The 23,580-nt window shown below is 33.9% G+C and overlaps 1 protein-coding gene across 1 annotated transcript in view; it reads right to left on the bottom strand.

Annotated features, from left to right (window-relative positions):
* Positions 1–23,580, bottom strand: part of LOC137645595 (laminin subunit alpha-1-like) — a 497,060-nt gene that overhangs the window by 116,350 nt on the left and 357,130 nt on the right. The window contains exons 23-30 of the mRNA XM_068378394.1: positions 17,273–17,379; positions 13,106–13,289; positions 11,868–12,007; positions 10,595–10,825; positions 10,346–10,486; positions 4,161–4,286; positions 1,474–1,647; positions 1,126–1,298 (exon numbers count right to left, since the gene is read on the bottom strand). Coding sequence (XP_068234495.1) covers positions 1,126–1,298; positions 1,474–1,647; positions 4,161–4,286; positions 10,346–10,486; positions 10,595–10,825; positions 11,868–12,007; positions 13,106–13,289; positions 17,273–17,379 — 1,276 coding nt within the window. The remainder of the gene's footprint in view (positions 1–1,125; positions 1,299–1,473; positions 1,648–4,160; positions 4,287–10,345; positions 10,487–10,594; positions 10,826–11,867; positions 12,008–13,105; positions 13,290–17,272; positions 17,380–23,580) is intronic.

Consider the following 23,580-nt stretch of genomic DNA (forward strand, 5'->3'; position numbering starts at 1 on the left):
ACATTTTAATAATATGTAAACACAGAACTAAACATGAATAGCTTCTCTATTCAATTGTGTACTGTACAGAGAAGTCTAGGTTGGTCACATTTCTATTATGCTGTGGACTTTAAGAAGGAATTCTTCAGGGAAAATATACCTACTGATAATGCTTTAATATAGGTTATTATCCTTTACTGACGTCATTCTATCCCTCTGCCCAGGGCAACATGGTAGTCAGCAATGTGAGTCCTATACAAGATTCATCGAATTAATCTAAATTTTTAGCACAAAATTATTTCAATATTCCCCTAGGAGACAACACTGTATAATCTTTAAGGCTGACTAGGCTGAAACAGTGGGACTAGAAAGTGCATGGGCTCACCAAAAGCCTATTTAACTATTTTCTTCTTTTATTGTTAAATGTTAAATATGGATTATATACTTCATTTGAAGTATTAAAGTAATGAATTGTACGAAAAGAAAGCATGAATTTTGCGGGAAGGGGGGTGAGGGGCATAGGGGGATGTCGAGGGGCCCAAAGAAACTTAAAGTCACGGGGCCCTGCCATAGGTTAAGACAGCACTGCTAGGAGTCAATGTTCTCCAACCTGCCTCCTTACACTTATAGTGATTTAGAGTTGTAGTTTCTATCCTGATTCAATATTTTGATAGTTTCAGTATTACAAGTATAATGGCATGGACAGCAAATGTTGCTCACCATACAGAGATATAGTAAATGTGGTAGATGGAGTGGACTAGTTGTACATATTTTTTTTCAAGATCAAGAAGTTCTTGATTCAGAATAGGAGCAAATTGAGTCCCGGGTAAGTAATGAAGTAATTAATTTACTGCTAAAAATAAGAAAAGAATTATATTTGAACCATTCAAGGGGAAGATGAGAATTAAGCAAGTAAAGCTTTCCCAAGCTCCACAAATCATTAAATGTTGCACTCTATTTTTCAAAACAAAGTGATATTGTATTCAGTTTCCATGAAAGTATGCCAAAATCATATTTCTGCAAAGGCATGAAATTTTATTAGAACAGACTCCTTGATTAGGAAGAAACCTATTTGGCCGCTTTCTTAACAATCGCATGTTTGCTTAAATAGCTAGACATTATCAAACAAATAAAATTCTTACTAACTTGACTTCATATTGACCATCTGGAGATATAGCAGGGGGATAATACTCCAAAACTAGTTGCCAGTTGCCCTGTAGTGATACTAGTGGGTAGCTTTCGATAATCTGACTTGGAAACTTGTTTTTGCCTCCTTCACTCGTCACTCTGAATCTAAGGTAGCCATTGTAGGAGAGAACCTAAAAAAATGGGCATATAATAACTTTTAAGAGCTTTATTAAAGAGTCATACCGCATAATATAATGATCATAACTTACATCAGGTAACCAAAAACCCCACTCTGCTATAAAGTATCTTAAACTAACCTTATTTCTCATAATAACACAATGTTGCCCTAAAGAATGTTCGACTGACCTTATCTCTCTTGAATTCTCTTGGGAGCTCCCAATAAAGTGGTGCATCAAAGGGATAGGAGGAGCCAATAGTGACATCCCCTTCTGTGCCAGGAATTACATGTAATTGATTGGTAATGTTAAGTTTTGTTTCATCTTCCCCAAAGCTCAGGACTCTTTGACCCGGCAAAGCCAACTGAAAGAGGTAGGGATTAGTTATTAGACACTTTACAATTTCAAATAACATAGAATCATGCATTTACACCTTATCTCAGAAACTGATAAAATCCGAACTTTCTCTAGGTATTGAAATAGAATAAATTTATGTTGCCTAAAGTTTCTGAGTGAAGGATATAATTTTTGCTTTTGTACTACAATCTTGTGAAATCACAAGAAACGGTACTGTATTCTAATAATATTTAGGGTGATAAAACCAAGTCTGTCATGGTACCAAAGTAGAACAAATCATGCTTCTAAAGTTTATGAGTGAAAGATATAATTTTCTCTTTTGCGCTACTGTGATCTTGAGAAAGCGCAAGAAACAGTGTACTCTAATAATAATAAGGGTGTTGGTTACAATGGCTTATACTGCAGGGAACAATTGTACTGTACAGAGAGTAAAAATGTACCAATTAAAGTAACTAAAACTCTGTGAAGTTATTATCCCATTCCTTCCGTTTGATAATTTGAGAGAAATATTTATATTTAAATAAAGTTTTGGAAAATCAGCATTATGTTTTATGATCTCTTTTCATTTCTTAGTCATAAAGATATCATATTATGTACATGTCATAAACAAATAAGGAACATCTGACATAAGAAAAGGAATTTACCTTTGGTGCATCCAAATGCACAAATAATAATAATATTAAATTATAATACCAATGTGAAGATATCGCCTTTGACCCAGGCAAAACGATGGTAAAATATTAGGACTTTGAGCATAAACCCCACTTTTAACAAACACTTCATACCTAAACATGACAGCAAGCTAAATTATCTATTTTCTGCCCTTGAAGTCTATTCTCAAATCACATATTTTTCCCTAGAAGTCTATTCTCAAATTAAATATCTAAATACACCCATGGTACACCAAAACCTAGTACCATTAAAAGTATCAGTACAACGATAATCCAAGAACAAGCAAACCCAGAATAACATATCTATAGTCTTAGCAAGTGTCCATTCTACCTAATACTGTAGGAAATTAAAGTAACACAAACTGCACATATAAAGGATAACAAACAATTTCATAATATATATTACCTACAAAGTTGTTTCTTAAAACCATCATCATGAATTAGGTAGGCCTATACAGTATTACAGTAATGTACATCATTGTTCAACTCATTGGGCTGGATAATCTCCTTCATCAAATAATAATGATAATAGTACAGCCTCTTTATTGTTTGACAAGTAATTTAAAAACAAATAGATATAGCTATGCTGTGAATAGTTTGAATCGAACCTAGAATCAAGTTCCGAGGTATGCCTACAACAAATTTTTATCTTATATCTTTGGTTAATAACTAACAGCTTTTGAAATACAATACTTTGTGCTGATAAGAGGTTTGTGTATTGTCTCCTACAATATATTCAAAATGGAATTATATTACAAAACACACATTCACTTCTTCTGTGGCTTTAGATGTTCACACAACTAGCGATGTTCATGACTTCCCTGACTTTGAATCTCTTTAGGTTAGCCTGACATTTTTTTATTCAATAATCCAAATAATCCTTGTCTAGGCTTCGTGTTTTCTATTAATGTGATACTACGTTGCCTAAATATGATCAATGCAAGTAGATAGGCATGTCTGATATTCGAGACCTACCGTAATCTTTAAAGAAATGTTCATCCTAAAATTATATATAATTTTTCCAAAATTTTTTTCAGATAGATTATGAGACTTAAAATCTGAAAATTCTTTTGCACACAGTATTGCATTGATCACAATCTTATTAATTTCAGACAGTGAGTTTCATAAGAAAATAAAAGCATAGGAATAGTTGAAACTGGAAAAAAAATAATGACATGAAAATGCGACCAAAATAAAATCTTGATTAAACATGGGCTAAAGCTGCTTAAGAAACTAAAGATCTTGAAAGTTTTTTTTAATGTATCATACATAAAATTGTGATAAGCTTACACTTATAGAAAATGTTTAATCTAACATTATTCACTGGATCAAATCTAAATTAATAGGGAGAGAAATCCTATGAAATAAAATATCAATTCTTAAAACTAAAATCTGAGTTTGTCTGAATATCTTACTCATAAATTATCTAAAAAGTACAGAGCTAGATAAAACAAAACACATACTGCATATTATGAATATCTAATTCCTACAGGGGTTAAGAACAAAAATAAACCTGTGCAATAATCAGGACAACTGTGCAATAATCAGTACAAATGCAGAATGACACAGTCAGACAAGCCGCTCTAAATACTGTTCATTGCAAACAAGACAATGCTGAAATGCATCAATCAGCTCAAAAGAAAAGCAGGGCAGACTCATGAAAGCAACATGTAAAACATAAGACATTTCAGTACAGTACTCTATAAACACAAATACCTCATACATAAAATCTACTGTAATCTATAATTTGTGAATGTGAATGTTGACATTTACAACACAACACCACCAAACATAGAATAAATGGCAAAGAATAGCATGTATTTTACAGCTGGCAGCTTTAAATAATTACATTAATGTAACATATCTCCTGCGTGTTCCATGGACGGAATACAGTAACAGTTGGGCGATAGGGGGCTACTCTGTGTCCAGGCGGTCGGTACTCGATGGTTAAGATCCGGCGACTCATCATCGTCAGCTGTAAAGGTGTGGGTGAGGATGGTCCTTGTGATGGTGATGAGTTAGTATGATAGTGATTGTTACGTGAATGATGGTGTTAGATAACGAAACTACCGGAATTAGCATTAGCAGGTAATAAAAGGTTTTTTTTTCTATAATTTCCTCTTAAGTAATTTGTATATTTTGTTGAATATTCAAATTATTAATAATTATGGATTCATCTCCAAATAAGACTGCAATAAACCAGCTAAAGGTATACTCCATCTTTTCATTTGACAATTTAGTGTTCGAGACAAGCTGTGTTTGTGACAAACCGGGATTGTGACAAACACAAAGTACATTTTTCGTGACTGAAGATTCTCATTTTTCAAAATATATTTAGAAGTTCAGAATTTCTTTTAATATCATCATCTCTCTCAACTATACATTTTGCTATATCTTACTAATGCATAAACAGCTGTTTACTGATGAGCAACTTTTTTACTCATGTTTTGCATTACAAACTTGGATTTCATTTTTCACAGGAGAAAACTGCATTTTATAGATGCAATTCTCACTATGGCCGAAATTTCTGTATAAAACAATTAGGATATTAAAATGGTTGGATATTAATATCATAACCAAAATATATACTATAGGAAAACGCAATATTAAAAATGTAATAACCAACCGAAATGTACATTGCTATAAAAAAGTGTACCACTTGTCTTATGTTAGATTAGATACATTAATGTGAATACAAAGTTTTATTGGGTACGTATTAAGTAATATATCCAAGGGGCAATGACCATTCTTAATAGCATTAATTTAATGAAACCTGAATAATGCAAATTTTCTAGCTCTTTATTGCACCCATAGCTAGGCTATCAAATTTCCCGGGTATGTCCAAACTGCAAATAATAGCTTTCATTATAAAATGTTCAGATGAAGGAAAGCATACAGTAGTCGAGAGCAACAGAACAAAAACTAACCAATGTGTTTTCTTCCACATATATCTCCTTTGAAACACCATTTCAGACATTTTTACATCATCAGGTTATGTAAAGTTAATACATAAATGGAAAAATGGCATAAAAATCTAGACACACAACTACCGGCTGCATAGTTGCAAGAGCCCGTGCTTGGCCGCAAGGGCCAGGCAATCTAAAAGCAAGCAAACCAAGTAGAGAAACAATAAATCAAAATTGAAATTAGAATCAAAATATTTTCTGCTGAAGGTAGAGTTAGTTAAGTTTAAAACAGCTTTATACTCATCTACATAAAATGTTTCCAGCAATCTGAGCTCAGTCTCAAATCAAGTTTTACATAAAATAGTAAAATCATCATGACAAAAATTGGTATTAAAAGAGCCATTACAATGTTTTATAGAGGACTGAAGAGGCTTACTTATTGGCAGAAGGGCCTTTGAACTAATGTTATGGAAGAAAACAGCTTTGTTGAACTACCTGCATATTCCAAGTACACTTGGATCACACAATTATTTACACAACAACAGAATGCAATTTGCTAAATGAGGAATCCTTAGAAGTGAGGATTTTTTAAAGGGATTTCTTAAAAAAGAATTCTTCAAAACAATGGTTATCAAGAGAATCTATTTTACAAAGTAAAAACTTTAACATTATGAACAGTAATAACTAGAATTATGAAATAAAAGATACATGATTTTCAAGCTAATTTATTCACCGCTGTTTGTGAGTAAGAATATAGGAAGTGTTACTGAAATATTTTCCGTTTCAGTTAATTCTAATGTTTTAGGAGCCTCTTTGAACAGAGAAAGTTAAGCTTTGTTTTTTGCAGAGGAAATGATGAGCGTATTGCCACTTCAAGCTTTATCTTTAATACAAAATAACTAGTTTAATTATTGTTATATTGGGAATCTAAAGCCATTAATCCTTTTTGGAGGTACCTATGAAACCCAACTAGATCTCGATTCAGAACAATATTTCAGGCCTAATCTAAATCCTCAAGTAGTAACTAGTGCTTCTATTACACATTTCATTAACAGTTCTGGTGATACTTGGTATCTCCCAGGTTCGAGATCCTATCACAGAACCTTAAATTCATTATTCACTTTTCTCTTCAGCAGCATGACAATCACACTCAGCCATTTTTAGCCACTCTTTTAGACACCTAGATTTTGTGGGGCTGAAAACCGAGATCGTATACTGAATCCTTATATCTCTCCTCTCGTTAAACCTCCGCTTATCCCTTATTTGCCAAAATGTTTATCTAGATATTTCATCAGTCCGCTCATAAAATAACAGCTCTTCACTTTTATTATTGTTTTGTGGTTGGCATGACTAATTGTATGATTTCTTTAAGTAATTGTTTTCTTTCTGTATAAAGATTCACTAAATCGGTTCAATTATTTCTTGATTGAATGGCTGAGAGTGCTGTTCTCTTACAAGCTCTGTTACCAGTGCATTTAAGAATTTTCTCCTACAGGGTAAATGTTGGGTTTAGCACCTGACTTGCTTGAACAAGCCTCTCTATCCCATACGTATCAGTTTCTGTGTGTACAGTAGCAGGTAGTAGTTCGAAAGACAGTTTTGTAAACTTTTTAAAATACTACTATTACAAAGATTATTTTAATTATTCAATAAAGCTGAATAAACTACTCAAGGTACAGTCACCACTCCATCATTGAGGGGTTAGGTAACGGATGCCCCTGTGAAAAAAAGGTAATCTTGATGCTCTAGGGAGTGTGTCAACTCATAACCCCCTGAAACAAATGATCACTGCATGTGTGCAGTCAAACTAACACCCTAAATAACTCACTCTCCCGTACTATATAGTCTTCACGTAGTTTCTATCACAGTACTGTAGTTTATATCCCTTTACAAATGTAATTGCACATTGTACTGATGTTGTATGACAACAAAACACTGTTTTTCCTGTCAAACAAAACTCACTGAAACTATAGTGTATATTAGTTTAATATATGAACAGCATTATCACTACAGTACAGCTTGATTAGGCAAGGTGAGATGACACATCGCTTGTAAGGGATCGCTGTCTTCGCAAGGTCCCTTCACAAGACTACCAGCTCGTCATCTAATGCGTAGCCTGTATATACGTACATTATTGTATTTCGTATACAGCAATGTACTGTAAATACAGTGGGGCATGTATCTTTTGAAAGAAAACAAAGTGGGAAATTTCTTTTATAGATAAGGGGCTAAATGTTGATAACCAAGCTTCTGAAGAAAACAATAAAAACATCAGGTGATTATAGAAATGAAAAAAAAAAAATATTAAAATTCATTATAAATTTGTCTTTAACATCACAAAACCTGATGATAGACAAACGTCTGAGATGTTGGTTCAAAGTAGATTGAATAGAAGAGAATGTATCGATTATCATTCATTTTCTTCTCATGATTACTATCAAAAAGCCAAACTGTGACCTTAGTTGGAAAACCAGAATGCTAGGACTACAAACCATAAGTACCCAATAGAAAAAGAAATCAGATTCAGAGTTAAACAAAAATAAGAAATAGTGAAGATACCCATTAGCTGATCATGAACCCATTAGCCCTTTTGAGGATGGCTCTAAGCGAATTCAAGTGACCGGCAAATTATATTCTAGAGATATTCAAAACTACTTTGACAACTTTTGCAATGGACATGGCTTCAAAAGTGCAGAAAGAAATACAACACTAAATTAAGTAAAATTTCCTTATAGGCTACAACCTTCACATAAAATTTAATATAAATAGCATTTCTTGCATGGGTAAGAGAAATTTAAATAAATATGTGATATTGCTCTGCACAAAAAACCTATAAATAGATATAGTTTAAGCTAAATTCTCTCATTGGACAAAGATAGGTCATCATACTATATTATGAAGCAATTCTGTTCAAGGAGAGAGGAGAGGTCCCCTTTTCTGTTTCATTTGTTTGATATCAGCTACCACCCAAAATTGGGGGAAGTGCCTTGGTATATGTATGTTTGTATTATCAATCATATGAAACATAATTTACTTCATCATTTAAACTGAAAAAAGAACTAAAAAAATCCTTAAAAGTTCCATATAACTAGTGTTTGTTTTATCATTCTTCCTCAGTAAAGAACAGGTTCCAGGAACAAGAAACGAAGTATATCAATTATGTAACCAAAATTAATGGAAATCATATTATCAAAATGCACTTACATTTTGCACCATGAATTTGATTCTCCACAACAAAGTCAAAGGCAAATTTTAACCTCAAGGATTGTCATCGTAGTAAATAGGCCACTTTAGCACAAGACATCTTTTATACTCGAATGGAAAAAAATAATTATCTAGAGCAAGTTTCCAAGTCATATTCTGAACAACTATTACCACCAAATGATAAATATATCTCCAACAAAAGAAATACAGGTCTAAATAATAGCAGAGTTATTTAATCTCACCCCTAAGTTAAAACTGAATTGTGAAAGCCGGAATACTCATTGCATAAAACAATACTTATAAGCACTGTATGTCCAAAACAACAAAGATAAACATGTAGGGATATCTGTAGATGTAATACTAATGCTTAAAATGAATGTTTCCCAATTACCAAAATTTAAATATACCATTTTCTACAATTCTGAAGTGAAAATGATGTTTTATTCTTTTACACCTGGTAATACAAGTATATGAAATGTGTACAGCATCTCATGTACAGTGTTTCAGGGGATGGGGGATGATTCACCCTGATGAAACATAAGACAATCATATGCTGGGAACATTCATTGGTTCAGAAAATTAGTGCCTAGAAAAGCTGAGGGCACACAACAGATAATTATGTTAATAGTAAATATAAGGAATAATCTGATTTAAATGTAATGAGCAATTGAAACAAATTCTTATGAATTTAAAATACATTCGTTAGCAAAACACAGAGGCAAACTGCTCATATCCAGAGTTGTGTTTAAAATTCAAAGAAGCACTGAAAGATGAAAAGACGGTGGCACTCTCTTTAAAAAGAAAGTGGCCCTCTATTTGAAAAGACAAAGTTATGCTAAAGAACAGGAAAGAAATTTGATTTTCCATGAAAGGCACACAATTAAGAGATTGATACCTGTGGAGTTCCCCAAAAATACCGACTGAAATTAAAGTACTGTATAGATATATCACTCAACTGAACAACACCTTCACCTTTTTGAAGGGAAGCTTCTACCAAGTTCAAAATGCATTCTTTCCAAAAGCATAATGTTAGTTATTTAAATAGAATAACTACCAAAAAAAAAAAAGTGCAATGCAGTTAAAACAATTTACACAGATTGGTAAATCAAGACACATTATTGCATGCTTTAAACAAGTCATGAAAAGCTTTAAAATATTGAACTCAAGTTTAGCATAACTCTGGTTATTAAAATACAATCTTCCATCTTTAAATTCAAGATATTTACCGTAAGACACAGAAGGCTAAGAACCTACATGTGTAAAATCCAAATAAATTCAAGGCCAAAAATGCATTCCATAGGAGTTTCTCGTAATCAAGTTCATATATATATATATATATATATATATATATATATATATATATATATATATATATATAATATATATATATATATATATATATATATATACATACATACATATATATATATATATATATATATATATATATATATATATATATATATATATACTGTATATGTATATATATAGTTTTATATATACTGTATATATGTATGTATATTTTATAATGTCATAAAGTCATGTAACTGAATGCAAACAATGGAATTTGTTGAAATGTTGCACAAGAATTGCACTCAATTTCCTCTTATCTATTTTTTTCATGCAAAGTATTCACCAATTTCATTACGAAAGTACAGAGGTCCTACAATGGAATTCAGATATGGTATGCACTATGAGAGAGATGAAATGAGATAATCTTACGATAAAATATAATTAGATAAGGCTATTAAGAGAGGATATCAAGTTTACCACTAAACACACACAAAAGAATATTAAATGAACACAGTGATTTTCAAATTGCTTAAAAATCACATGCACTTTTTGGTAAGTCTGATATCTACCGTGATACCACATCTACAATAAGTAATGAATTTTACATATCCCTCTAAACCCAAAGTCGTACCTGAGACCAAGTGAGATCAGCCTGTGTGCACTTGTCCGTTCTTGTGAAGCAGTAGCAGCTTGTGCAACCCGAGGGATTATCTATCGACAGCCCAAATGTCCCACCCTCACACTTACCACATCTGAGACCCTCAACATTGGCCTGAAAAGATATATAACAATAAAAAATTACTCTCGTTACCATCAAATGATTCAATAAATCATGTTAGAAAATATCTAAAAGAGATAATTTGTGAATTCATTTGCTTACCTTGCAGGGGCACTGTCCACTCTGATCACACTGGCATCGGCCTTTGCTGTCACAATTATGGGGGTTAGTACCAGCCATGTTGCAGTTACATTGGGTACAGAGAGGGAAACCATAAAACCCGAATTTGCATTTGCCACAGTGCTCTCCTTCGTAACCTTCCTTACAAACGCAAGACCCAGTTCGGGAATCACACTGACGAGTGATGGCACCAGTTCCAGAGCAGTTGCAGGGCTGTGGAATCATCAAATTATATTACAACTGTGGTACATGACAAAAGAGCAACAGTATTATATAATTATTTCAATGGCAAGATATCCTAATAACTCCCACGACAAAAAACTAGAATATTATCATTATTACACGCTAAGCTACAACCCTAGTTGGAAAAGCAGGATGCTATAAGACCAGGGGCCCCAACAGGGAAAATAGCTCAGTGAGGAAAGGAAAAGAGGAAAAATAAAATATTTTAAGAATATCAACATTAAAATAAATATTTCCTAAACTATAATAAACTTTAACAAAACAAGAGAAAGATAAATTAGATGCAATAGCAAGAGGTAGCTGGGACATCATTCACATAGTCAGCGAAATTATGTTTTCATGGTTGTCATACAAGGGAACTATCAAGCAATGAAAGAATACTACTGGAAGTAACAAATTATGCAAAATACCAACATAGAACTTTGATATCGATGTATCCTATCTACTTTGCAATCCTGAAAACTGTCTCATTCCAAAATTGCAATCTTGGAAGCCATTCCTCATAGCAACATTGCAAATTTGTATCATTTGGCTCATACAAACATGGCAATCTTGTAACATTTGGCTCATAAAAACATGACAATCTTGTAACAATTGGCTCATACCAACATGGCAATCTTGTAACATTTGGCTCATACAAACATGGCAATCTTGTAACATTTGGCTCATAAAAACATGACAATCTTGTAACAATTGGCTCATACCAACATGGCAATCTTGTAACATTTGCCTCATACAAACATGGCAATCTTGTAACATTTGGCTCATACCAACATGAGAATCTTGTAACATTTGGCTCATACCAACTTGAGAATCTTGTAACATTTGGCTCATACACATATTGAAATCTTGCAACATGTGCCTCATACCAACACTGGAATCTTGCAAACTATACATGGTACCAATACTGAAACTCTGTGAACTATTTCTTGAACTAACCTAAAAGACTTGAATTTTGCTATCACACAAGGTTTGCTTTACATCGACACAACAAACTCGGCCCAATACCAACCTTGCAACCCCTGGAAGCATCGTAATCCCACGACCCGGGAGAGCATCTCTCACACCGATCTCCTTCAGTGTTCTCAGGGCAAATACATCGTCCGGAGGAAGGGTCACAGAACCGACCTGGACCACTGCAAGGTTCGCAAGCTGCAAACAAATAAATGTTCAGAAAACTGCCAGATGTATATTTGGCTAGTCTTAAAAACTTATAGGTATGTATCACAATGTTAAGTGTTGCGTTTAGTCCTTTTTACATGTACTATACATGATACAGCACTTGTTCGCTTACCATTACAGTGATAAAATTTGAAAAAATATTATAATCATGATAATAATCAAAGTGCCAATAATAATAATAATAATAATAATAAGAAGAAGAAGAAGAAGAAGAAGAAGAAGAAGAAGAAGAAGAAGAAGAAGAAGAAGAAGAAGACACTTTATATGATAAATTACAAGTCAGTAAAGCTTTACACATTAAGTACATTAACATACATAAAGTCTTATGCTCTCTCAAAACATATACCGTATCTTTAAAGACAGCAAGTTCTGCAAAATGTGAACAATTAAAATAACATATAATAGAAAAAAAAACATTATTTGAATCAGAATCTCCAAAGGAAAGACCAATAATTTTGATACGATTTCTAATAGATTAGAAAAAATTATCTCAGTTTTTATTAATTACGTATTCAAGGGTTTTGAGAGAAGTGTTATTAAAATGTGCAAATTCCGTAGCTATGATTATAAAACCGCTTAAAAATTGGATTCTTAAGCATCTCAGAGAGAGAGAGAGAGAGAGAGAGAGAGAGAGAGAGAGAGAGAGAGAGAGAGAGAGAGAGAGAGAGAGAGAGAGAGAGAGAGAGAGAGAGAGAGAGAGAGAGAATCTTTAAAACCAGGCATTTAATGAAACAAAAATCTAAACATTTACCTTGAACTTTGCCAAACTTAGTCCATTACATTACTAAACAGAGAGAGAGAGAGAGAGAGAGAGAGAGAGAGAGAGAGAGAGAGAGAGAGAGAGAGAGATCTTTAAAACCAAGTATTTAATGAATCTAAATTCTAAACATTTACCTTGAACTTTGCCAAACCTAGCCCATTAATAATAGACCAGTTGTTTACTTATTAACAGACCTAACAAAACTAGATTATAATACAAACAGTTATTTATGGTAAAAGAGAGAGAGAGAGAGAGAGAGAGAGAGAGAGAGAGAGAGAGAGAGAGAGAGAGAGAGAGAAATTCCTTACGTCTGCATCCTTGTCGAGAGAATCCCCAGTAACCAGCAAGACATGTGTCACACCGTGGTCCTCCTACGCCAGGTCGACATTTGCACTGGCCCGTCGCATCATTGCACTGAGGGCTTATGCTGCCTACCTGGTGGCAACTGCATTGGGTGCATCCGGAACCTCTCACGTGGCCCCAAAAACCAGGCTGTAAAATAAAGCCAGATTGTCAGTTGTGTCAGTGGCGATAATTAACAGTGAAAAAAAAATAGGAGTTACAGGTTTCCCTTTTTTTATCTCGTTTATTGATTTTCTATAATAATAATAATAATAATATTTATAACAATAACAATAATGCTAATAATAATAATAATGATAATAATTATAACAATAACTAATAATACTAATAATAATGATAATTATGATATTAATAATAATAATAATAAATGATATTATTATTATTATTATTATTATTATTATTATTGTTGTTGTTGTTGTTGTTGTTACAAGCTAAGCTATAACTAGTTGGAAAAGCAAAGTGTTATAAGCCCAAGCGCTCCAACAGGGAAAAAATAGCCCAGTGATGAAAGGAAACGAGGAACTAAAAAAAACTATAAGAGAAGTATTGAATAATCAAAATAAAATACTTTAAGAATAGTAACAATATTGAATTAGGTCTTTCAAATATAAAGTATAAAAGTAAAAAAAAAAAAAACAGAAGAAGAAAAAATAAGATAGAATAGTGTGCCTGAGTGTACCCTCACGCAAGAGAACTCTAACCCAAACAATTTTAATATTAAGAATTTAAACATACTTTCAAATTCGTTGTAAGTTATATATATATATTTTTTGTCAATAATTATAAAATGTTAAGGATATTTATCACAAAGGTGAAAATAATGTTAATGCGGCTATCTAGGGACAAAATTGCTTAAGCTTTTTTCAGAGTATTTTGGCAAGTGCTGGATACTATCAATATTTATCTCTGCCAACGAAGTTGGAAGAAGGTTGTTTTCGCCCATGTTTGCGTGTTTGTTTGTGAACAGCTTCCTGACCACAATTTTAATCGTAGAGTAATGAAACTTGCAGGGATTAACTGTCATGTAGTAAACTAGAGATGATTAAATTTTGAAAAGTCAAGGTCAAAGGTCAAGGACAAGCAAAATGTCCAATTCAAGTAATCAGCCATAAGTTTGGACATCGTTGTCACAGAGACTTCCAACTTTGTTTATATTTGAGTGTATGAAAATCTACGCCCATTAATACAGGTTAAGGTCAAAGTCGAACAAAAGGTCAAGAAATAAGCTGCCGTGGTGGAGGTTTGCGCTCTACTAGGTGCCCCTCCAGTTACCGTAAGTTTCTAATCGAAACAGGAGAATTGTATTATGAAACCTTTATTTATATATAGTGGCAGATGTTTCAAATTTTCAAGTGCTGTCTATATATCAGCCATGCCCTCATAGGTGTAGTTGCTGAGTTTTATTCAAACCTGAATTCAACTCGAATCTGATTTTCTTCTGTGGAAATAGCCAGACAGACTTAAGTGTCCAGCAAACTTGCCTCCCTTCACAATGTAATGTAGTGAATCAACTGATGCATAAGCTCATATGTAAAATGTAAAAGTTTTAAGTTCATTTGCTGTTTGAATCATTGCTATAGAGCGAAAAAAATTTTAAGCCTTTGCATAAAATTTTTTTATTACACCATATATACAGTAAATAAACCTATTAATCTCTGGCACAATGGAAGTGCATTTACAATATATTATGACAAATTGTTAACCATGACAGGATTTAAACATAAGTGTTTTGGTGGGATTCAATATGGAAATCTTGAAATGTGCATTTTAAAAGAAATAATTATTACGACAACAGATATAGTAAATTTTACTGTATTAGTCCAGGAAATAGGTCAAAGGCGTAGAGAATTGAGAACCTGCTATAGAACAAGACATAGCACAAGAAAAACTCCAGAAAGCAAGAGAGGCGGCTTTAAAAAAAAAAAAAGAGGCTGAAAGCCTAAAAAAGAGGCTGAAAGCCTAAAAGAAGAGGCTGAAAGCCTAGAAAAAAAGAGACTGAAAGCCTAAAAAAAAAGAGACTGAAAGCCTAAAAAAAGAGAGGCTGAAAGCCCCCCCCCCCCACAAAAAGAAAAAAAGACCTTGATCATGAGGTGATACAACTCTAGGTTGGGAATGTAATTGGAACACCAGTGGGACATAATGATAATAGTTCTACCCTTGTATATTCTCTATTCTTCTATTAACATGTTTTCCCCCATTTTTGTGTGGGGGTAAGCAAGGCTGCCTTCTTTTTGAAGGAATTTGCTTTGACTTTGAGGTAGACCGTAGTCCCGATTGGCTGCCCTGCCTGACATCGCTTTAGCGTATGTTCATGTGTTGTACCAGACACCAGAGCCTTCCCTCCCACCAGGGAGGAGAGGTAAATACAGAAAACGCAACTTAAAGGTAAGGTAAAGGTGTCACTATCCAGTATCATCTGAGGAGACACACACCAGAAAAATAGCTGGGCAAGCCCAAACCTCCACTGTGGTGCCCAACCAAGGGTTGTGGTGGCCTGGCCGTAGCGTCATTGCCTAGTGATTACCAGACTGGGGTTCGAGTCCCGCTCAAACTCGTTAAGTTCCTCTTGTCGCTGTCGCTGCAGCATCCCCATTCTTGTGAGCTAAGGATGGGGGGTTTGGGGGAACCTATAGGTCTATCTCCTGAGTCATCAGCAGCCACTGCCTGGCCCTTCTTGGTCCTAGCTTGGATGGATAGGGGGCTTAGGCGCTGATCATATGTAATATGGTCAGTATCTAGGGCACTGTCCTGCTTGATAGGGTAATGTCAATGTTCCTTGCCTCCGCCATTCATGAGCGGCCTTTAAACCTTAAACCTTTCATATCCTTCATAGTATACAGCTTAAACTCACAATCCAAGGCTGAACTGCAGAGTTCGTTGGTATCTTTCTATGAAAGATAAATGATACGACAGTTCTCCGTCAGGTTACTTATTCCCATATTCATTTGATGCGATTCGGAAATCAATGAACTGTTCTTTTCAAAGTATTTTCTGTCGTTACTCTATTCATTTATCATTTTCACTGATATTTACAACTTTCCATAACCCATCAAGCTATCAGAACCGGACGTCCAAAATATCTAAAGAGAATTGCTACATATTGTACAGCCAACAAATCGAGTGACACGAGAATGGTTACAGATGGTTTCAAATGATTGGAACCTAAATATATGTCTACTGTAGATTCTAGAGCCTTTAAATATGCCGGCCCAAGACTATACAATAAGCTCCCACTAGGCATTCGAAATATTGAAGATATTAAGGCTTTCAAGAGGAAACTGAAGACTTTCTTGTTCACTAAGTGCTTTGATAGGGTCGATTTGACAAAACCAACGAGCAATATGCGGTGTGAAATGTTGAATACTTTAGAACGAACATGATAAAATAACTGTGGAGGTCCTGTAGAGAGTAGGATTTCCCTGCTGTATAGGACCAGTAAAGCAGCCCTTAAAGTAAAGTAAAGTAAGTAGAGGCAAGTAATTTCTTGATTTTGATCATCCTTATTTTCCATCTTTTCGAGTTTGCTAGTCGGGGACACATGGTTATCCCTCCCATTGGCTTCCTCCTCATGAAAAAAAAAAAAAAAAAAAGAATCCTCTGACTCTTCTACATCCAAGCACATAGATAGATAAACTTTAAAAATAGCACTCTGCGAGTGTAGACCTCCGCCACGGCAGCCTATTTCTCAAAACCAGCTTGCCTTTCTCAGAATCAATTTTCTCGAAACCAGCTTGCCTTTCCCAGAATCCATTTAGACCGTAGGTAAGTTTGGGGTTCAGGTTAGGGTTAATTCATTTGACCTTTTGCTTGACCTTGACCTATGACCTAGGACTTTCAAAATTGAATCACTTCCACATTTCAACATAATTAATCCCAGAAAGTTTCACTACTCTATGAGAAAATTGTAGCCAAGAAGACGTTCCAAACAAACAGACAAATAGGGGCGAAAACATAACCTCCTAACGACTTCGTTGGCGGAGGTAATAAACAAACTCGAACTGTGTTAGGTCAGTAATCAGTGACGTTGTTATCTGATAACGTCAACAAGAAATGCCGCGTGAGCATGAATGAAAATCACAGATTTCCATTGGGGAAACAAAATCTAATCTCACCTTGCAAGAACTGCACGCTCGGCCGACAACATTCTTCTTGCAAGCACATTGGCCGCTGATGATGTCACAGGTCGGGCTGGTAGAGCCGTTCTCGTCACAGTCACAACCTGGGGAGAAGAAGAAGACTATTAGAAATCGCGAGGAAACAAAACACATAATTTGACTTATATCAAATGTATGAACTGAAAATGGCACAAGACTTACCCACATGATGTAAACAGACGGATTCACATTATTATTATTGTTATTATTATCATTATTACAAGCTAAGCTACAACCCTATTTGGAAAAGCAAGATGTTATAAGCCCAAGGGCTCCAACAGGGAAAAATAGCACAGCGAGGAAATGAAACAAGGAAATAAATAAACTACAAAAAAGTATTAAACAATCAAAATAAAATATTTTAAGAACAGTAACAACGTTAAATTAGATCTTTCATAACAAACTATACAAACTTAAAACCAAGAGGAAGAGAAATTAGATAGAACAGTATGCTCGAGTGTATCCTTAAGCAAGAGAACTCTAACCCAAGACAGTGGAAGGCCATGGCACAGAGGCTATGGCATTACCCCAGACCAGAGAACATGGGTTTGATTTTGGAGTGTCCTTCTCCTCGAAGAGCTGCTTACCATAGCTGATGTAAACAGGAATAGTTGAATTTATAACTATTTAAGGCTTCATTATATGTTTGTATTTTACAGCATAACAAAGAATAAATTTACTAACTTAACCTTCGTGTATTTGAGTGTAATGCGGAGGGGAGTCGGGGCCAAGAAGCCATTCTTAGACGAAGCGCAACTAGGGAAAACCTGGCAGTTACAATATGAAGTAAAGGTTGAGAGGTTGGACAGCAAAGTCGACAGTTATAAAGGGGTTACAGGAAGGGCCAAAGGGAATACACAAGTACCCTTTAGAGATGAAGCATGTTAAAACAAGGTTATCTATCTGTTAAATTGAAAATATTCCTTATTAAATAGCTATTGGTTTTAAATCCCATTTTGGTCATTTGAATAGATAATATTAGTTTTCTTTTTCTCCAAGAATATATTTATATTATTATTATCTTTATCATCATTATTATTATTATTATTATTATTATTATTATTATTATCATTATTATTACTATTATTATTATTATTATTATTATTATTATTATTATTATTATTATTATTATTATTATTATTTCCACCAGCTAAGCTACAACCCTAGTTTGAAAACCCAAATTCTCCAACAAGAAAGGAAAGGAAATAAGGAAACAGGAAGAATGGTGTGCCAGAGTCAAAAAAAAAAAAAAAAAAATAAAATACAGAACTTGCAAATTATTTGTGACTGAAGTATTCTCACTGCAAAAAAAAAGAAATATATATATATCAATTATCAAAGACAACAAAATAAATATCTTACAAAAGGCATAGAGAATTTTGTATTGCTAACAAATTTCTACCTTTACCTTCTATCCCGTTATTATGATTTGGTGATCTTTTTTATTTGCTAATTTAATTTATTCTTTTAGTTAGCAAGATTAAAGAAAAAAAAACATCGAATGCCATGGGCGAAAATAAAATCTCCTCATCTTTACAAATTACATATCTTAATAAAAATCAATTAGACATCTGTTTGCCTCCGCCAACGAAGTTGGCAGGAGATTATGTTTTACCTCCTGTTTGTGTGTGTCCGTGAACAGCTTCCTGGCCACAATTTTAATCGTAAAGTAATGAAACTTGCAGGAATTAACTGTTATGTATAAAGCTGGAAATGATTAAATTATGGAAGGTCAAGGTCAAAGTTACGGTCAAGGTTACGGTCAAGCAAAATGTCAAATTCACGTAATCAGCCGTAAGTTTGGACATCGTTGTCACAGAGACTTCAAACTTGGTCAATATTTGAGTGTGTGAAAATCCACGCCAATTAATATATGTCAAGGTCAAAGGTCAAGGTCAAGGTCGAGCAAAAGGTCGAGGTATAAGCTGGCGCGTGGAGGTCTCCGCTTTACTAAACCTGCTTCACATTTAAGTGAATAAAATTCCTAGCCAATTAATACATGTTAAGGTCAAATGTCAAGGTCAAGGTCGAGCAAAAGGTAGAGAAATAAGCTGCCGCACGGAGGTCTGCGCTCTACTGAGTGCCTCTCTAATTATGACTTTTATTTGCAGCTAAAATAATTGCTCTGAAAACTACTAACCTGTCTTTATAGGACAGAAAAATTCAGTCATTATTTTGTACTTAGATCAGAGAAACCAACATCTTTATCTTTATTGGAACATTCTTTTAGGGAGGAAAAATTATGTTGATAAATGAATAGGCAGCTAACTGCAAGTTTAAAATGCACCTCAAATTCCATGCAAAATCAAACCATTGTTCTCTAGTCTAGGATAATGCCATAGCCTCTGTACCATGGTCTTCCACTGTCTTGGGTTAGAGTTCTCTTGCTTAAGGATGTACTCAGGCACACTGTTCTATCTTATTTTTCTTCCTCTTGTTTTGTTAATTTTTTTTAGTTTATATAGGAAATATTCATTTTAATATTGTTACTGTTCTTACAATATTCTAATTTAATTGTTAATTACGTTCTTGTGGTTCATTTATTTCCTTATTTCCTTTCCTCACTGGGCTATTTTCCCCTGTTGGAGTAAATGGGCTTATAGCATCCTGATTTTCCAGCTAGGGCTGTAGCTTAGCAAAGAGTAGTAGTAGTAGTAGTAGTGGTAGTAGTAGTAATAATAATAATAATAATAATAATAATAATAATAATAATAAATATTAATGATATTTCCATTTGCAATTCCAAGCATTTTGATAAAGAACAGAGTTTTCTTTACAGGACAATATATGATTTTTTGTTTCCTATTTATATTTCAGACTCGCTTAATCTAACATATTTTAGGCATTTTTGCTAAAGAGGAGAGAAAAGGGCACTCGGGCAATTTACGACAAGTGTTGAATTCTCTCGCATGTCTAGCAACTGCCCACAACGTTGGGCGGTAGACATGCACATGTGAGCAATGACTTTTGCAATATCAAACTGTAAAAAAAGAATAAAGAACAATTTTTAAGTATATTTTTGCGAGTACATATAAAAGATCCACGTAACGCAAGGGTTCCTAACATTTTTGTCCCTCTATACCCATTGGGCCTTTTCGCAATTCCAGTATATCCCTAAAATTGAAGATGGAAAAGAGAAACAATGAAATTGATATTGTATTATAATTCTAGTGTTCTTTAAGTATTCTGATGGAACAAAAAAAATGTACACGAGTGTTTGAAGCGAGGAGCAATGGAATACACCGAAATGAAAAGAAAAGAAAAAAAAAAATTTAGCAAGTCGATGAAGATAACGTAGAGTCGATCAAGATAACGCAAAACGAGTCGGTCAAGATCACGTAAAGCGAGTCGATCAAGATAACGCAAAATGAGTCGATCAAGATAACGTAAAGGGAGTCGATCAAGATAATGCAAAACGAGGCTATCAAGATAACGAAAAACGAGTCAATAAAGATAACGTAAAGCAAGTCGATCAAGATAACGCAAAACGAGTCGATCAAGAAAACGTAAAGCGAGTCAATCAAGATGACGTAAAGCGAGTATCAAGATAACGTAAAGTGAGTCGATCAAGATAACACAAAACGAGTCGATCAAGATAATGTAAAGCAAGTCGATCAAGATAACGTAAAGCAAGTCGATGAAGATAACGTAAAGCGAGTCGATCAAGCTAACATGGAGTTCCTTTACATATTCTCTCTCTTCTTGACTGTTACGTCGCTGGCGAAATCTCATAGCTTCTTAAAGAACATACTCACACAGTCCAAAATCAGCAATTGTTTAGACTGCGCTTGTGTGATATCTATTATTATTATTATTATTATTATTATTATTATTATTATTATTATTATTATTATTATTATTATTATCTAAGCTACAACCCTATTTGGAAAAGCAGGATGCTATAAGCCCACGGACTCTAACAGGGATATATAACCCAGTGAGCAAACGAAATAACATAAATAAACAAATGATCAGCACTCAATCGCCCTCTGCACCCGAGCTAGGACCAGGGAGGACCAGGCATTGACTGCTGATGACTCATTAGCTCACAAGGATGTAAGGACACTACAAGAACTATCGAGCTTGAGCGGCTCTCAAACCCCAGTCTAGTAGATTGCAAGGCAGGGAAGTTTCCAACAGGCTATCAATTCTAACACGATATTATGGAGAAATAATAACAATAAATAAAATAATGCCACAACATAAACGTACTAGTTACTTTGAAAAGTAATTCGAGATGAAAACTTCTTTCTTCTTCTTTGTCTACATCTTTTCCCACTTCTATGTGGGGTCGATGTTTCTGGTCAGCTTTCTCAATCTACCTCTGTCCCACACTTCATCACCGGTTAATCCCTTTGATCGAAGGTCATCCTTGATACAGTCCACCTACCTTCGCTTTGGTCTCCCTCTCCTTCTCGTTCCCCGTATCTCCATTTCCATCGCTCTCCTCCCAATATACTGTTCATCTCTTCTCATGACATGACCATACCACCTCAGTCTACTTTCTTGGATCTTATCTGATAGTTTTCTAACTCCTGTGGTACCCCTAATTACCTCATTCCATTTACCCGGGCTTGGGACCGGCACCAAGTTGAGGCTGGCATGCCCCCCCCCCTCTCATTTCGATAAACAATATTATCACTCCAATATACGTTCATATGATCTTAAAGATGATCAGTGACCTAATAGATATTATAATATTGAGTGAAAAAATAACTAAAATAATTCCCTCCGTACTAAGAATAGCAGCGGCCTTTGTTATATTTCTGATATAAAATGTTTAAATGTTGATCTAAAATATTAAAATTTTGATTTAGATTGTTTAAATGTTGACCCAAAATACTTAAACTTTGATTGAAAAATGTTTAAATATTGATCTAAAATATTCAAATTTTGATTTAGATTGTTTAACTGTTGACCCAAAATATTTAAACTTTGATTGAAAAATGTTTAAATACTGATCTAAGTTATTAAAATTTTGGTTTTCTATTTGACCCATGACTTTGTAGAACAGTCAGTGTACCTTCCAAGTCTAATAAAAATAAAGAAAAATAAATATGATTAATAATAAAAATTATAAAATCAATATCTTACGACTTAGTAATAAAAATTTTGAATATTTCATTTTTTTTAAATTTTGAATATTTCATTTTTTTAAAAATTTCCATCTTTACCGTTCGCGATAACAGATAGTTGAGATAAAAATCAAGAGAAATAAATACGATTAATATTAAAAATTGATAAAATCAATATCTTACGACTTGGTAATAAAAATTTTGAATATTTCATTTTTTTTCAAATTTCCATCTTTACCATTCGCGATAACAGATAGTTGAGATAAAAATCAAGAGAAATAAATACGATTAATATTAAAAATTGATAAAATCAATATCTTACGACTTGGTAATAAAAATTTTGAATGTTTCATTTTTTTTTTAAATTCCCTCTTTACCGTTCGCGATAACAGATAGTCGTGATATGATCTCTGATCACCCACATCTTAAAACCCGCCCATCATTTTCCCCATCTGCTAACCGCAAACCCCCCACCCCCCCCACCCCCTGGCCAGCCAGCCAGCTTTCAAGCCCCTCCCGGCTTAACTTCCTTGGTTAGGTCCCGCAAATTCTCGATTGAAGGCCATGATAGCCAACGTTCTGAATCTATAATCGCTTTTATTCGTGATTTTTCTGCCATAGTCTTATTGAAATTCCTTTTCTATCTGTTAGATCCATCGATTATACTCGGAGAAATTATGTTTTTTTTTTTACTCTGAAAATGATGATTATCTTTTTTTTTTTTTTTTTTTTTTAAATCTGTCATTCCTTCCCCGTTATTCATAGTTCTTATATTTTTCGATCAAGGTTTATCTTTTTTTTTAAATACAGGTAATCAAAAAAAAAAAAAAAGATATCTATACATAATTTTCACATGTGCCTGCTATTTTATCAAATGGAAACAAAAATTGTATGAATTATACGAAAAAGTATTGGGCTAGATTCAACTTTCGAGCTATTAATCAAAACATCGAATTTTAATTCTGGTAAAAAAAAAGAAAAAAAAAACACTTGGCTTCATCTAGTTTTAATTGTGGTTAAAAAATAAAATTATATATTATTTCATAAAATATTTGATCATGAAAATTGCCCAATTTCAAAATGACCATTTTGCGAGATCGAAATTTTTAAACTTTCCAATTCCTGCTAAAAATGGAATAAAGTAAGGACGGATACAAAATATTTGTTTCGGAATTCATGCATTTTTCACGC

This window comes from Palaemon carinicauda, chromosome 8, assembly GCF_036898095.1.
Source record: "Palaemon carinicauda isolate YSFRI2023 chromosome 8, ASM3689809v2, whole genome shotgun sequence".
NCBI lineage: Eukaryota > Metazoa > Arthropoda > Malacostraca > Decapoda > Palaemonidae > Palaemon > Palaemon carinicauda.